This window comes from Peromyscus leucopus, chromosome 5, assembly GCF_004664715.2.
Source record: "Peromyscus leucopus breed LL Stock chromosome 5, UCI_PerLeu_2.1, whole genome shotgun sequence".
NCBI lineage: Eukaryota > Metazoa > Chordata > Mammalia > Rodentia > Cricetidae > Peromyscus > Peromyscus leucopus.
The window spans coordinates 2,822,305-2,839,162 of record NC_051067.1 but is presented as its reverse complement, the minus strand read 5'-3'; the positions used below and the strand labels follow the sequence as shown (position 1 = coordinate 2,839,162).

At 40.7% G+C, this 16,858-nt stretch overlaps 1 protein-coding gene across 3 annotated transcripts in view; it reads left to right on the top strand.

Annotated features, from left to right (window-relative positions):
- Window positions 1-12,080, top strand: part of LOC114709705 (protein CTLA-2-beta-like) — a 32,293-nt gene extending 20,213 nt beyond the window's left edge. The window contains exons 1-5 of one of the 3 annotated variants that reach the window (XM_028893674.2): window positions 9,910-10,073; window positions 10,721-10,846; window positions 11,142-11,264; window positions 11,362-11,472; window positions 11,852-12,080. In XM_028893674.2, the coding sequence (XP_028749507.1) occupies window positions 10,041-10,073; window positions 10,721-10,846; window positions 11,142-11,264; window positions 11,362-11,472 (393 nt within the window). In that variant the 5' untranslated portion in view covers window positions 9,910-10,040 and the 3' untranslated portion in view covers window positions 11,852-12,080. Of the gene's footprint in view, window positions 1-9,909; window positions 10,074-10,720; window positions 10,847-11,141; window positions 11,265-11,361; window positions 11,473-11,774 lie in introns of those variants that run through there. The other 2 variants (XM_028893673.2, XM_037205663.1) reach the window with 2 other exon arrangements.
- Window positions 12,081-16,858: the final 4,778 nt, after the last annotated feature.

The following is a 16,858-nucleotide window of genomic DNA, read 5'->3' as shown; positions in this document are numbered from 1 at the left end:
TTAAAGTTCTTATCAAGAAGGTCCTTCACTTGTTTTGTTAGTGTTATCCCAAGGTATTTTATATTATTTGTGGCTATTGTAAAGGGTGATGTTTCTCTGACTTCTTTCTCAGCCCTTTTATCATTTGTGTATAGGAGGGCTACTGATTTTTTTGAGTTGATCTTGTATCCGGCCACTTTCCTGAAGGAGTTTATCAGCTGTAGGAGTTCCCTGGTAGAGTTTTTGGGGTCACTTATGTATACTATCATATCATCTGCAAATAGTGAAAGTTTGACTTCTTCCTTGCCAATTTGTATCCCTTTGATCTCCTTTTGTTGTCTTATTGCTCTAGCTAGAACTTCTAGTACTATATTGAATAAATATGGGGAGAGTGGTCAGCCTTGTCTTGTTCCTGAATTTAGTGGTATCGCTTTGAGTTTCTCTCCGTTTAATTTGATATTTGCTGTTGGCTTGCTATAAATTGCTTTTATTATTTTTAGAAATGTTCCTTGTATTCCTGATCTTTCTAAGACCTTTATCATGAAGGGGTGTTGGATTTTGTCAAAAGCTTTTTCAGCATCTAAGGAGATGATCATGTGGTTTTTTTCTTTCAGTTTGTTTATATGGTGTATTACATTGACTGATTTTCGTATGTTGAACCATCCTTGCATCCCTGGGATGAATCCTACTTGGTCGTGATGGATGATTGTTTTGATGTGTTCTTGGATTCGGTTTGCCAATATTTTGTTGAGTATTTTTGCATCGATGTTCATGAGGGAGATTGGTCTGTAGTTCTCTTTCTTTGTTGCATCTTTGTGTGGTTTGGGTATCAGGGTAATTGTAGCCTCATAAAAAGAGTTTGGTAGTGTTCCTTCTGTTTCTATTGTGTGGAAAACTTTGAAGAGGATTGGCATTAGTTATTCTTTGAAAGTCTGGTAGAATTCTGCACTGAAACCATCTGGTCCTGGGCTTTTTTTGGTTGGGAGACTTTTGATGACTGTTTCTATTTCTTTAGGGGTTATTGGTCTATTTAAATGGTTTATCTGGTCTTGATTTAATATTGGTATGTGGTATTTATCCAGAAAATTGTCCATTTCTTCCTGGTTTTCCATTTTTGTGGAGTACAGGTTTTTGAAGTATAATCTGATGATTCTCTGGATTTCCTCGTTGTCTGTTGTTATGTCTCCCTTTTCATTTCTGATTTTGTTAATTTGGGTGCTCTTTCTTTGCCTTTTGGTTAATTTGGCTAGGGGTTTGTCTATCTTGTTGATTTTTTCAAAGAACCAACTCTTTGTTTCATTGATTTTTTGTATTGTTCTCTTGTTTTCTATTTCGTTGATTTCAGCCCTCAATTTGATTATTTCCTGGCATCTATTTCTCCTGGGTGAGTTTGTTTCTTTTTGTTCTAGAGCTTTCAGTTGTGCTGTTAATTCATTGGTATGGGATTGTTCCATCTTCTTTATGTGTGCATTTAGAGCTATGAATTTTCCTCTTAGCACTGCTTTCATAGTGTCCCATAAGTTTGGGTATGTTGTACTTTCATTTTCATTGAATTCTAGGAAATCTTTAATTTCTTTCTTTATTTCTTCCTTGACCCATTGATGTTTCAGGTGGGCATTATTCAGTTTCCATGAGTTTGTGGGTTTTCTATAATTTTTGTTGTTGTTGAGGTCTAACTTTAAGGCATGGTGGTCTGATAAGATTCAGGAGGTTATTCCAATTTTTTTGTATCTGTTAAGATTTGTTTTGTGTCCAAGCATGTGGTCAATTTTTGAGAAGGTTCCATTGGGTGCTGAGAAGAAGGTATATTCTTTTGTGTCAGGATGGAATGTTCTATAGATATCTATTAGGTCCATTCGAGTCATAACATCTCTTATGTCCTTTATTTCTTTGTTAAGTTTCAGTCTGGTAGATCTTTCTTTTGGTGAGAGTGGTGTGTTAAAATCTCCCACTACTAATGTGTGGGGTTTGATGTGCGTTTTAAACTTTAGTAGTTTTTCTTTTATGAATGTGTGTAGCTGGAGGGCTTCTCTCCAGGTTCCCCAAGCCCCGCAGTCCCACAATCCACTTATAAAATAATCACTCAGACGCTTATATCACTTATAAACTGTATGGCCGTGGCAGGCTTCTTGCTAACTGCTCTTTTATCTTAAATTAACCCATTTCTATAAATCTATACCTTGCCACGTGGCTGGTGGCTTCCCGGCGTCTTTACATGCTCTTCTCCTGGCGGTGGCTGCAGTGTCTCTCCCCCAGCCTTCCGCCTCCCAGAATTCTCCTCTCTCCTTGTCCCACCTACCTCCTGCCTGGTCATTGGCCATCAGTGTTTTATTTACATAGAGTGATATCCACAGCACTTCCCCTTTCTTCTTTTTTTTAAAAAGGAAGGTTTTAACTTTAACATGGTAAAATTACATATAACAAAACAATTACCGAGCAAGAATTATAGTTACAATATTAAAGAAGATGTCCTATCTATCTTATATTTGTGAGTTTAAGGTTTTATAGCTAACTTATCTTTTATCATAACTGAGGAAATTACGACTATCTAGTCTTCAACCACATCAAAGACCTGAGAAGGAACATAATGGTACCTGAGAAATGGTAGATGGATGCAAGCAACTTTCGGGAATCTTGCAAGAGTAGACCAAGACAGCTGGCAGCCTGGACAGTCACCTAATGTTTTTCAGCATTGTTGGTGCATTCAAATTGGCTACAGGCCTAGAGTATCTGACAGACCATTTTCAGAAGCAGGAATTCTGAGAGACCATCTTACCCTGTCTTGGCAGAGTACATTGGTCGCTTTCCTTGTGTCCCGCTTGTCCAGAAAGGACAGCATTGCATTTGTACTGTCAGCCGTCAAGGCAAGGGCAGTTCTTTGCCCAGTAGGCCATTTTGTGCCAAAAGACAAACTTCCAAATGGAAATGTCTTAGAAGCCCAACATTCTCTCGGGATCAATTGGTGCAGCCAGGAGCAATTGTGTCTCACGTCAACAGAATTCTAAGTTATTTAAATGCCATATTCTCTAGGTCTATGAAGTGTTTGAAGATTACCTATCTATCTGAAATATATCTATGTATACCTAGAAGACTTAACTAACATGGCTACAAATATGATTATCATAGATGACTGATTATTAATCTATTTTTAATCATCCATTACAATTTTAAATGAGTTAAACATAATACCTCAAACAAGAATAGAAATATATATATACAGTATAACAAAATTAACTTCAAGTTTGTATTAATAAACTAAAATTTTTACCAATGTAAAACATTTTAAACATAAACTAAAATCTATACCAATGTAAAACATTTTAAACAAGTTGTTCTTTAAAAGTAGGTTCATTAATCTACCCTTTTATCTTATCATCTCCATATCCTCCTATATATCTATATTATATCCCCTTTTCTTTTTTAGAAAGAGATCACATTTATAATCAACCTGTTTTAAATAAAAATATTGGTTTTTCTCTGTCCCACACCAGAGGGCTCTTCTGATTTGGGACACAAGAATCTTTTAACCATTTTTTTTTTAAAGCAATATGTCTGGGTTTAGAGGGGGAGTGAGCCAATTCCACCTCTAAAGCCAGCTTGGTATATTTGGGAATTTGGGCGTAGCATCTCTTACTACTTCCTGCTGGAGGGGGGCGCTGTATCTTATGGGGATACAAAGAAAATTTTAGACCTATGGGGTAGTCCGTGAGGCTGTATTGTGTGAACCAGTTGCCTTGAAACCGGTCTGGATGTTGGATCATCTGGGCCATGGTGTCATCGGAGACCTTTCAGGGGGTCTTGGCTGGTGAAACCTGATGTATCTTAATCTGGAACAAGTCCACAGCCTCTGGCTTTCTGTGGAGACAAAAGCAGAACTTCTTTTCCAAAGTAACATATCCTTATATCCAAATTTTGAAGTCAAGGTACTTTTAAAATATACATTTTGGCATAACTCAACAGCTTTTGTAATCAAATGTTTTTCTTCAGTTACGAATATCAAAGACAACATAATCCAGATTCTCTGTGTGGTAGCCATCGTTACGTGGCTTATTTTTTATATTACCTTGAGCCTTGAGCCTATTGCTTTAAACTGTACCATTGTAAGCCTGAAACGGCGCTGTGGCTGCTGGCTCCGCCCATTTCAGCTTCCCAGCATGGCAGTGGTACGTTTTCCGCCAGCTCTGGGAGTCATCAAGTCTCAGAAATAGTGGGTCTAAGCTTTTATCAAAGCAGCATGTAGCCCAGAAACCTCTTTTTTTTTTTTTTTTTTTTTTTTTTTTTTTTTTTTTTAAATATTAGTAAAGACTAAATCTACCACACAGCTTAATTTGCCACTGGCAGATGCCTCATTTCCGCCATACTGCCGGTCAAACGCACCTGCCAGGAACCCGCCAGTGTTCAAACCTGCGTTTTGCGGCATCTAGCTGCTCATATGAGACAAGAAGCAGGAACCTGGTTTTGGCTCTGTTTAGAATTGATTATTAAATATTCTCAGGTTTAAGGTGGAAACTCGAGCCGTTGGGCGCCATTTGTAGCTGGAGGGCTTCTCTCCAGGTTCCCCAAGCCCCGCAGTCCCACAATCCACTTATAAAATAATCACTCAGACGCTTATATCACTTATAAACTGTATGGCCGTGGCAGGCTTCTTGCTAACTGCTCTTTTATCTTAAATTAACCCATTTCTATAAATCTATACCTTGCCACGTGGCTGGTGTCTTCCCGGCGTCTTTACATGCTCTTCTCCTGGCGGTGGCTGCAGTGTCTCTCCCCCAGCCTTCCGCCTCCCAGAATTCTCCTCTCTCCTTGTCCCACCTACCTCCTGCCTGGTCATTGGCCATCAGTGTTTTATTTACATAGAGTGACATCCACAGCAAATGTGGGTGCTTTTGTATTTGAAGCATAAATGTTTAGAATCGAGACTTCATCTTGGTGGATTTTTCCTGTGATAAATATGTAATGTCCATCCTGATCTCTTTTGATTGATTTTAGTTTGAAGTCTATTTTATTAGATATTAGGATAGCTACACCAGCTTGTTTCTTAGGTCCATTTGTTTGGAAAGCCTTTTCCCAGCCCTTTACTCGGAGGTAGTGTCTGTCTTTGAAGTTAAGGTGTGTTTCTTGTATGCAGCAGAAGGATGGATCCTGTTTTCTTATCCATTCTGTTTGCCTGTGTCTTTTTATAGGTGAGGTGAGACCATTGATATTGATGGATATTAATGACCAGTGATTGTTAATCCCTGTTATTTTTTGTGGTTGTGTTGTGTTGTCCTTGTTATGTGTATGTTGGTGTGGGATTATCTATTGCTTGATTTTTCATGGATGCGTTTAGCTTCTTTGGGTTTGATTTTCCCTTCTAGTGCTTTCTGTAGGGCTGGGTTTGTGGACAGGTATTGATTAAATCTGGTTTTATCCTGGAATATTTTGTTTACTCCGCCTATGGTGATTGAGAGTTTTGCTGGGTATAATAGTCTGGGTTGGCATCCATGGTCTCTTAGTGTATGCATAAGATTTATCCATAATCTTCTAGCTTTCATAGTCTCTATTGAAAAGTCTGGTGTTATTCTAATGGGTTTGCCTTTATATGTTACTTTGTCTTTTTCTTTTTCGGATCTTAATATTTTTTCTTTGTTCGGTGTGTTTAGTGTTTTGATTATTATGTTGCGAGGGGATTTTTTTTTTTTTTTTTTTTTTTTTTTTTTGGATCCAGCCTATTCGGTGTTCTGTGAGCTTCTTGTATCTTTGTAGGTATTTCTTTCTTTAGGTTAGGAAAGTTTTCTTCTATGATTTTGTTGAATATATTTTCTGTGCCTTTGAGTTGGTATTCTTCTCCTTCTTCTATCCCTATTATTCTTAGGTTTGGTCTTTTCATGGTGTCCCAAATTTCCTGGACGTTTTGTGTTACGACTTTTTTGTCTTTAGTGTTTTCTTTGACTGACGAATCTATTTTCTCTATTGTGTCTTCAGTGTCAGAGAATCTCTGTTCCATCTCTTGCAATCAGTTGGTTATGCTTGTTTCTGTAGTTCCTGTTCGTTTAGTCAGGATTTCTATTTCCAGCATTCCTTCAGCATGTGTTTTCTTTATTGTCTCAAATTCATTTTTCAGATCTTGGAATGTTTCTTTCATCTGTTTAATTGGTTTTTCTTGACTTTCTTTGATTTCTTCCCATTTTTTGTTCATTTTTTCTTCCATTTCTTTAAGGGAGTTTTTTATTTCCTCTTTAATGGAGTTTTTCATTTCCTCTTTAAGGGAAGTTTTTATTTCCTCTTTAAGGTAGTTTTTCATTTCCTCTTTAAGGAAAGTTTTTATTTCCTCTTTGAGGGAATGTTTTATTTCTTCTTTAAGGGCCTCTATTATCTTCTTAAAGTCATTTTTAGGGTTGATTTCTTCTGTTTCTTCTGTCTTGATATGTTCAGGTCTTGCAGGTGTAGAATCACTAGGTTCTGATGTTGCCATATAGGTCTTTATATTGTTGCCTGTATTTTTGCACTGGCGTCTACTCATCTCTTCCTCTGTGCGGTGCAGGTGGTGTCTGTGTCTGACAGTGCCTCTCTTGTTCTAATTTTTAGTCTTGGTTTAGTAGGGGTTCTTGGTTAAATTGATGCTATTGGGCTATTTCTTCAGGGGCAACTGATTTCAGTGAGTCAAGTATATACTTATGATTCTGGTGATCTGGTTTGGTGGCTGGGCTGCGCCTTCTTCTGTGTTCCCAGGTCAGGATTTGTTCATTTGTCATCTCCTCAGCTGATCTTGTTTCTTCAGACTTCAAACTGTAGTCATCTGAATCCTCTCCCAGATGGATTTCAGCTGAGCAGGGTAGTCTCACCAACACCTCCAAGTTGTTGGGTTTTGCAGGATCAACAGCTGGGCCCTGGGATGTCCTCAGACAGAGTGTTCCGACCCACGGAGATAGCTTCTTCCCCGGGTGTTGGGGTTAGAGGAGGCGTCCCTGTTCCATGCTGTGTCTGCTTATCTCCATCACAGGGCCTGTCTACCTCTGCGGTCTGCCGCCTGGCCTGTATGTCCTTGTCAGCTGCCGCTGGGTCTGTATGCATTTGCAGGCTGCCGCCAGGCCTGTATGTGTCTATGGGCCGTGGGCCTACCTAACTCTGCTTGTCACTGCCACTGGGCCTGTCCACTACTGCAGGCCGCCGCTGGGCCTGTCTACCCCTGTGGGCCGCGGGCCTACCTGCGTCTGCTTGTCTCCACTGCCAGGCCTGTCTACTCCATTCATTTTTTTCCAGCTTTTCTTAACTAAAATTGTCCTGTCTATCTTTTGCCTCTGGGCGTTTACCTTTTTCTGTTTCTGTAACCTTTGTTTGTTTCTCCATTGCTAGATGTGTATCTGGGTGGCTGGCACCTGGGTCCTCCTTCTTCTCTGACTACTTCCTTTTCTTCCCAGATAGTTCCTTTTATATATTCTCTCTGCCTGCCAGGTCCACCTATCCTTTCCCCTGACTTGCTGTTGGCCCTTCGGGTCTTTATTGGATCTCAGGCATTTTATACAGCTTCACAGAGTTAAACAAATGCAACATAAACAAAAGTAACACACCTTAAAATAATACTCTACAACAGCTGGTGCCAGGGAAACTCCCAAGAATCCACAAGGATGACCCAAACTAAGACTCCTAGCAATAGTGGAGCGGGTGTCTGAACTGGCCTGCTCCTATAATCAGATTAGTGATGACTTTGATTGTCATCATAGAACCTTCATATAGTGACTGATGGAAGCTGATGCAGAGATCCGTAGCCAAGTACTGGCCTGAGCTCTGAGAGTCCAGTTGAGGAGAGGGAGGAGGGATTATGTAGTGAGTTTGAGCCCTACCCTGAAGCACTGCCCCTAGTGAAGTAGCAGGTAACTCTTATACCTACCTATGACCTTGAGGTACATGCCTCTGGAACATGATCACTGGAAGATCCTTGAGACCCTAAGACCCAGGAAGCACATATGCACTCTCTCTAGGCTACCTTGTGGCGTGGACGCTGAGAACTTGGACCAAGAGATCAGCATGGGACATAGCTCACCTTTCCAGGATGCTATGATAAATCTCCTGTGGTTGTGATTTAATCCCCAAATAAATTCTTTGATCATTAAACTGACCCCTGGGCTGTTAGCTATTTAATCCCAATAGGATTATATAATCAAGGGGGATCAAGATCATGACTGGGAAACCCACAGAGACAGCTGACCATAGCTCATCAGTGTGCACAGACTCTATATGAACAGCTAGGTAGCCTGCATGGGACTGAACTAGACCCTCTGCATGTGGGTGACAGTTGTATAGCTTGGTCTCTTTGTGGGGCCCCTAGTAGTGGTACCAGGATCTGACCTTGGCATATGAGTTGTCTTTTTGAAACCAATTCCCTGTGGTGAGATGCCTCAGTCAGCCTTGATGCTGGTGAGGAAGAAAGTGGGCTTGTTCCTACCACAACTTGATATGCCATGCTTTTTTGACTCCCATGGGAGGTCTTACCCTTTCTGAGAACTGGGGGTGGAGGGTGGAAGGGAGGTAGGTAGAGAAAGAGGGAGGAGAGGAGGGAAGGGAAATTGATTGCTGTGTAAAATAAATGAAAAAATATGTTAAAAATAATGCCCAGTAGAACAGTATATTTTCATGAGATAAACACATTACATTACAGGCAGTGGGAATCTCCTCACATCCATTCACACCATCCCAGATACCAGATGCCAGATACATGGCAGCTACAAATACATAAACAAACAGCAGTAACAAGAGACATTCTGGGTTCAAGGCTCTCAGGGCCTTACCTTTCTGAGATTCACCCATAAGAGTTTCATTTCCTGGTGGGTGGGTCCCCTGAAGTCCATTGGCATCTGCTGCTCCCGTGACATGGTCACCACCAATCTACCTTGACTGAGGGAAGGCATACACGTTCTATAGGGCTGTATCTATTCAGTTCTGCCAGTAACAAACATAGGAACATCTTTAAATATCAGTTATCTGACAAGTGCACAGTAAAACTTAGGAAAACTCAAAGGAAAAGGCATGAATCTACCTTTTTTTTTTTAACCTTTTCCCGTGATATATTAAAATAGAAATAAGCTTCAGATCTCTTCACATGCAATAATCTACATTCTCTGTATTTTTCAGTCACGCCTGTATCCACTTTTCTGACTTTTGCTTCATCTGCTTTGTGATCAAATGCCCAGCTGTGCTAGTCAGGGTAATAGTGAAGTCTACACAGCAGTTTTCATGTGTCCAGTCAAACCTTGTAGGCCACCTTTGTGTACACATGAGTCATCACTTCTTTTGTTTGAACAGCTCCAGTGCTTTTTCTAAAGCTGCGAAACACTGATGTCAGGCTGAATGACAAGTTTCTCTAACATCTCTGTTTTCTTGTTATTATTTCATCCTCTCTGAAGATGCTCCTGTCTGTCATAGACTGAGACAGTGATGGTTGGTCTGAGGGACATGTACTTTTGGCACCTCTGTTTCCTGCTAGTTATTTCATGTCTCTAAGATGCTCCTGTCTGTCACAGGCTGAGTTTCAGGCAAGGACGTCACAGACAGATACACCCCCCTTGATGTTTATGATGTGCTGTCTGCAGCGCCTTCACAGTTCCTAGGCTAGCATATGTTTCCATACAGACGTAGATTCTGAGGTAGGGCAATGGCACACACAAACTGTTCCCAGTGAGTTCATCCTCCCACAATTCTGTTGTTTTGAAACCTCAGATTTTCACAACAGGCCATCCCTGAGTCTTAGGATCTCAGAAAAAGCCACATTCTGTAAGACACAGCTTGGGAGTGGAGTTTTTCTCCAGAACCATGTTTCCTGCCTGGGAGCCTGACTCACTAGTCAAGCTAGCTTATGACTTTACTCTGTGGGCCAGGCTGAGGCTTCAGGGAAGAGCTAGGCACTGTTCCAGAGAGGAAAGGGAGGAGCTACAGGCTGCTCTGCTCTTGCACCACTAGCCTCCCTTGTAAAAAGCCCTTAGCCAGGTCTGGACAGTTCTGGTTTCACCTTTGAACAGAAGCTGCAGCACTTCACGAGGGAGCTGAGACAGGCAAGGTACACAGGCCCTGGATCCTTCGGAATCATGTTCCAAAAACATCCTCACAGCTTTGCTCTGGTAAACTGGGACTTCTTTCTTTAAGTTTTGTGTTTCTTTATTTTGTTGTTTGTTTGTTTTGGAATGTTGTTGTTGTTGTAATTTAACATAATTACATTATTGAGCCCCACCCCTGTCACCATTTTCTCCCTCATACCCTCAGAAAAACTCTTCCAGATTCACTTAAAAATCTGGTCTCTTTTGTCAATGTTACTACAATTATGATTTAAAAAAAAAAAAAAAAAAAAAGGGTGGTGCAGGATCTGGCCTTTCTGATTGGCTGACTTTAGCCTACCAAGACCAGGCACTCTGCCCTGCCTCAGAGGGGGGTGGGGGATGGGGGGGAAAGGTCAGAAGTGAAGGCCACTGGCAGGCCAACACACAGCTGATTGGCAAAGTGGCAAGTCTGAAGTGCAGACCTGGGCACCTTGACAAAGTCCAGATCAAGGCAAGAGGAAGCTGCCTGCAGGGTCCAGCCCCCAGCTCTGCTGCCTGTACTCACCTAGGGTACCCTGCCTCACCCCAGCTTGGAGCTGGCTCCCTGCTGCTTCCTAGCTACCCTTTGTACCACCAGAGGGCGCCCTCTCACTAATCAGTATGTATAACATTACTTCTTTGCAGGTTTTCAGGGCTGACCATTTGGTATTGAATAATTCCTTGTTCTCTAGGTTTTTGTGACCTCATTAGTGCTTTCCTACTGCTTGAGAATGGCCTCAGCTGCTCCACCACGTGATCCCAGTTTGGATTCTGAATGGGAGGAATGGAAGATGAACTTTAAAAAATCCTATAGCCCGGTTGGTAACATGGTCACTGTCCAGAGGGATTTCAGAAAGAATGGCCCTTGCTGTTGGGGGTCTGTAGGCATAAACGTGGCCACAGAGGCCAGCCATCACTGAGGACTTGCTTAAGACATGCACTATGAACTCAAGGTGGCCAGCTTTGCTAATCCTCTAGGTATGGAGAATGGCTGGCTATGGTGTCCTGAGATCCCTCTCCATGGTTCCTCTTTACCTGTTGCTACACTCCATTTGGTCAGCTTGTATGTGGAGTTAATAAGAAGAAAATACTATCTATTGTGTTCATTTCCAGGATGAAGAAGGGCACAGAAGAGCAGTGTGGGAAAAGAATAAGAAATTTATTGATAATCACAATGCAGACTATGAGCAGGGAAAAACAAGCTTCACTATGGGCCTGAATGGATTTAGTGACATGGTGAGTGAGATATGGATTATTAATTCTGTGCTTGCTCATGAAAGGTATTTACATTTAGTCTCTTGGAGTTCAATGTTTTATTTGCTTTTCCATGAAGACACGGGAGGAATTCTTGACCATTTGCTGTGGAAGATCAAAGTCTACAAGAGATTTGCCTAAATCTAAGAATTTAGAAGAGAACAGCAATGTGGCATCTGTGATGGATTAGGTAAGACAGTGTCTCATCCCTACCCTCAATTGCCCACAGGAAGTCAAGGAGAAAATGAAGTCCTCACTGAGGTCAGCTGTAGAACAACTGGGGTTTCACTGTTTGACTAAGTGTTCTGCTCTATGAAGTGTGGAGAGAGTTTATATTAGGCTGTCGATGACAACCTTTTCTTCTTGATTGGGGTACTGTAGCTGGGCATAAAGTATGGTGACCGTGAAGGAAAAAGGCTTCAGGGAAGGTACTGTGAGAAAGCCACTGTGCTGCAATCTTTCTAATCAGTGTGATATGTGCTTTTCTTCCAGCTGGATTAGCAGGAGGGGCATGATTGGCAAGAGTAAGATAGCCTAGGAGTAAAGCAATCACTCTGTCATTGCCTCAGGAGCCTTCTGCCAAGATGTGAGCTGCATGATGCTGAAAGAATGGACCGGGGGAAGAAGGAACAGGAGGAGTCCTCTCCATCACATTGTCCAGCATGTGCTGTGTAGAATGAAACACTGAATTCATTTAATATCAACACTGTGATGTGAACTACCATGAATATTCACACTAATAGAATATTAACAATGTTTACCACAATGTCTGAAAATTAAAGCTTGATTTTAAGTGTAGTATTATGCTTTCTTTCTGGTTTTGTTTCAGTAAGATTTTGTTAAAACCTTCTGCTTGAAGGTATACCTGGCTGTGGGAAGGTGTTCTAGGAGAAGTAGTGCCAGGTTCTCTCATTATAGAGTCTGTTTCCCATCCTTGGTTGAGCTCTGTTTCCTGGGCTTCAGGTGCCCACTTTCAGGAATGATCTGAAAGTAGACAAGGAATTTTCTGGGATTCCAGCTTGTTAATTTGCATGAGTTAATCAAATATAATTAGTGACTAGAAATCTAGTCAGGTAGAGATGGCACCCTCTGTCCCAGAGTCCTGATCCTGTACCATGGATCTCATTTTATATGATCGTATCAGTGATCTGCACTAGCTGTGCTGTGACCACATAGAAGCCATCTAAAGGATGAGGTCTGAGTGACAGGACTTAGTCTATGCTCAAGTGACCCTTTCATAAACCATATATTTAGCTTTCGTTGGTGGATATCCCATGGCTCTGTCTTACAAACTTTGGTGAGCTCGACTGCAAGTTAGATTTCACCTTCACAGTTCCATGATGGGTCTGTCAGAGCCTGCTTGCAGATGGTCTGACCTGAGAACAAGTGCCTCACCTCAGTGTCTCTAGAATCCATGAGTCATCAAATTTGGGAATTTTCATGCCTGTAGAAACAGCTGTTCCCAAATTGCATCACGTGGTTTTCAGACACCTTTGGGTAAAGCTTGGCACTTTGGGATGTTAAATGCATCATCTTGGTGCACTGAAAATGGGAATCTGTTCTCTAGGGAATAGTTTTCTAGAACACCCTAAAGGTTCCACAATCAATCCACCCTGACTCTCTCTTTGTTACAGATATGTATGTGAGTCTGTAGGGGAGTCTCTCTCATTTCCAGATCTTAAGTCTCAATAATGACCCTTACAAACACACATGGATAGTTACAAGAAAGCAGAACATTTACTAAATGAGAAAAAGCCAAGTGTTTGTAGGAGCATTAAAAGGTAGACTAGAAGTGTCCAGTCATGTCTCTCCTGCTGCCTTTCCTATATTAATCTCTGGAATCCCCACCTCTACCCCGTTCCTGTTCTATATCCTCTGCCTCAACACCAGCTAGGGGAAAGATGTGAGATGTGGGATGTTCACAATCAAACCACAGCAGTACCAGTGGCACAATTGTTATAGTTCCTCTCTGTGATTGAATGTTATCAACCAGGATTGACCTAATACATATATGATGTTGCTTATAAATTAAATATGTGTAATATGTAACTGAATATTATGCACAGCTGTTCATGCTGACTTCCCAAAGCTGTATGTATACAGGTCAGTCCACCCTGTTTTCCTTGTGGTGCCACTTGCATCCCAGAACACCATGAGAGAGTACATCTCCAAACATAGATATCAGCCCCTATACCTTGCACACAAAATCTTGCATTCTAGGCTGGACCCCACCTACTGCCCAGCTCTGTGTCCTATATACCTGCAGGGTATTTAACAACCTGTTTTTTTACTTTCCTGTCCTTAGATTAAATGTATTCACCATCAACAAATCCCTTTCTTGGTCTCCAAAATTTATGATGCCTTTCTTCTATTTCAGTGTCCCCCTTCTCATTTAATGACCTACCTCTGCCACTCTGCCACACACACTGAAATCCAGGTCCAACACATCATAATACCCATGCTATTTGTCTTTAATATCCTGGTTTCATTTGCTGAACATAATAATCTCTATTTCCACATGTTTCCTACAAATGTCTTGACATAATTTTCGTTATGTCTGAAGGAAAGTATATTGAATGAACACATTGTGTTTCCTTTATTCATTCATCAATTGGTGGATATCTAGGCTGGTCACATGTCTTAGCTGTTGGGAATGGTGCAGCAATGAGCTCAGGTGTATGAATGACTTGGGTCTATTAGCATCTCATGGATACTCAGCAGTGGTATAGCTGTCTTTCAGTTATAATTTTGTTTCTTATGAAGCCTGCACACTGAATTCCCAGTGTCTGCAGTGGTCCACATCCCCATCAACAGTGGGGACTGATCCCTTCCTTGGACTTGCACTTGTCATGAGCTTTGATTTCCTGACACTCTGACTCTGGTAGAGAGATTCTTAGAGCAGTTTGAATTTACATTTCCCTTCTTGCTAAGGACATTGAACTTTAACTTTTTTAAACTATGTACGAAACTTCTTAGATAACTTGTCAGTTCACTGGCTGTTTTTAAAGCTTTATTTTTCTTTAATTTTGAGATTATAACATAATTATACAATTTCTCTCTCTCCTTTCCTTCCCCCAAGTACTCCCATCTAGGCCCTCCTTCCTCTATTTGTAACTCAGGGCTTATTTTTTTCATTATATGTTGTTACATCTACCTGTGTGTGTCAGTGTGTGTGTGTGTGTGTGTGTGTGTGTGTGTGTGTGTGTGTGTGTGTGTTTCTGGAGTTCTTGTCAAACTGGTCTTTCATTTACTTTGTAGAGTTATACCAAGATATTTTATATTATTTGTGGCTAATATGAAGGATATTGTGTCCCTGATATCTTTCAGCCAAGTTATTGTTTGAATATAGGAGGGCTTCTGATTCTTTTTTTGAATTGCTCTTGTATCCAGACATTTCCCTGAAGATGTTTATTAGCAGTAGAAGTTTCTTGGTAGAATTCTTTATGTTACTTATGAATACTATCATATCAACTGTGATTAATAATACTTTGACTTCTTCCTTTCCTATTTATATCTCTTTGATTTCCCTTAGTTCTCATACTGCTCTAGGTAGAACTTCAAATACTATATTTAATAGATATGAAGAGATTGGATAATTGTTCCTGATTTTAGTGCATTTTATTTTATTTTATTTTTTCGCCATTTAACTTGAAGTTGACTGTAGGCTTGCTCAGTATACCCTTTACTATGTTTGGGTATGTGTGTCCTTTGTATCCCTGATCTCTCTTAGACTTTTATGATGAAGTGTTATTCAATTTGTTCAAAGTTTTTTTCAGCATCTAATGAGAGGATAACATAGTGGTTTTTTCTTTCAGTTTGTTTACGTGGTAGATTTCATTAACAGATTTTCATATTTTGAATCTTCGTATCTCTGTAACAAAGTCTACTTGATCATGGTGGATGATCTCTTTGATGTGTCATGGATTCAGCTTGCATATATTTTATTATTTTTGTATCTGTGTTCATAAGGGAAATATATCTATAATCTCTTTCATTTTGAGTCTTTGTGTGGATTAGGTATTAGATTGACTGTGACCTCAGAAAATGAATTTGGCAGTGTCTTTCTGTTTCTATTTTGTGGAATGATTGGGGGAATATTGGTATTAGTCTGTTTTGAAAGCCTGGTAGAATTCTGCACTAGAACTGTCTGAACCTGGGTTTTTTGTTTGTTTGTTTGTTTGTTTGTTTTTTTAAATTGGGACACTTTTAATGACTGCCTCTATTTCCTTAGAAGATATGGGGCTATTTGAATTGTTTGTCTGATCTTGATTTAACTTTATTAAGTGGTATCCATCAAAAAAATGTCTAATTCTTTTGGACTTTACAGTTTTGTGAAGTACATATTTAAAGTATCACCTAATGACCTTTTAGATTACTTTGGTATCTGTTGTTATGCCCCCTTTCATTTCTGATTTTGTTAATTTGGATACTCTCTTTATATTGGATAAGGGTTTGTCTGTCTTTTTGATTTCTCAGAAATTCAATTCTGCATAAGTCCCAGGTTTCAAACAGCTAACTCATGCAACGAGCCCAGGACCTGGTACCACTGCCTAGATGCCTCCCAAACAGATCAAGCCAATCAACTGTCTCACCTATTCAGAGGGCCTGATCCAGTTGGGGGCCCCTCAGCCTTTGGTTCATAGTTCATGTGTTTCCATTTGTTTGGCTATTTGTCCCTGTGCTTTATCCAACCTTGGTTTCAGCAATTCTTGCTCATATAACCCTCCTCTTTCTCACTAATTAGACTCCCGGAGCTCCACCCAGGGCCTAGCCGTGGATGTCTGCATCCAGATTCTTCAGTCCTTGGATGGGGTTTCTGACACAACTATTAGGGTGTTTGGCCATCCCATCACCAGAGTAGGTCAGTTCTGGCTGTCTCTCGACCATTGCCAGCAGTCCTGGGACTTATGCCGGGATGCCTTGCTCAATCTGGGAGGAGGGGACTGGACCTGCCTGGACTGAGTCTATCAGGTCGATCTCAGTCTTCAGGGGAGGCTTTGCCCTGGAGGAGGTGGGAATGGGGGTTGGGCTGGGGGGAAGGGGAAGGGGGCGGGAGAGGGGAGAACAAGGGAATCTGTGGCTGTTATGTAGAACTGAATGGTATTGTAAAATAAAATTAAAAAAACCTGTCAATGAAATAATTAAAGAAAATAAACAATGTGGATGCCTCCGAGGAATGAAACCTAAGGTAGTCCTCTAAGTTCCACAGGCCTGTGTACACACATGTATGTACACCTATCCCGCTCCATGTGCATCTGCATATACATAAACATACCCACACAGAGGCAAACCCATATGCACACACTCACAGATCAGGGCTAGGTGTATTGAAGCACAGCTGTGTTCCCAGCACTTCAGAGGCAGAGGCAGAAGCATCAGGAGTTTAAGGTCATTCTTAGTCATATAGCAAGTTTATGTCCAGATTAAGACACATGAGATTCTATCTCAAAGATAATTTAAAAATCTGAACAATAACAAGAGTTGACAAACACACAGAAACAACAAATTAAAAAAAAGAAATTCAATTCTGTTTTATTGAATATTTGTATTGTTCTCTTTGTTTCTATTTTATTGAT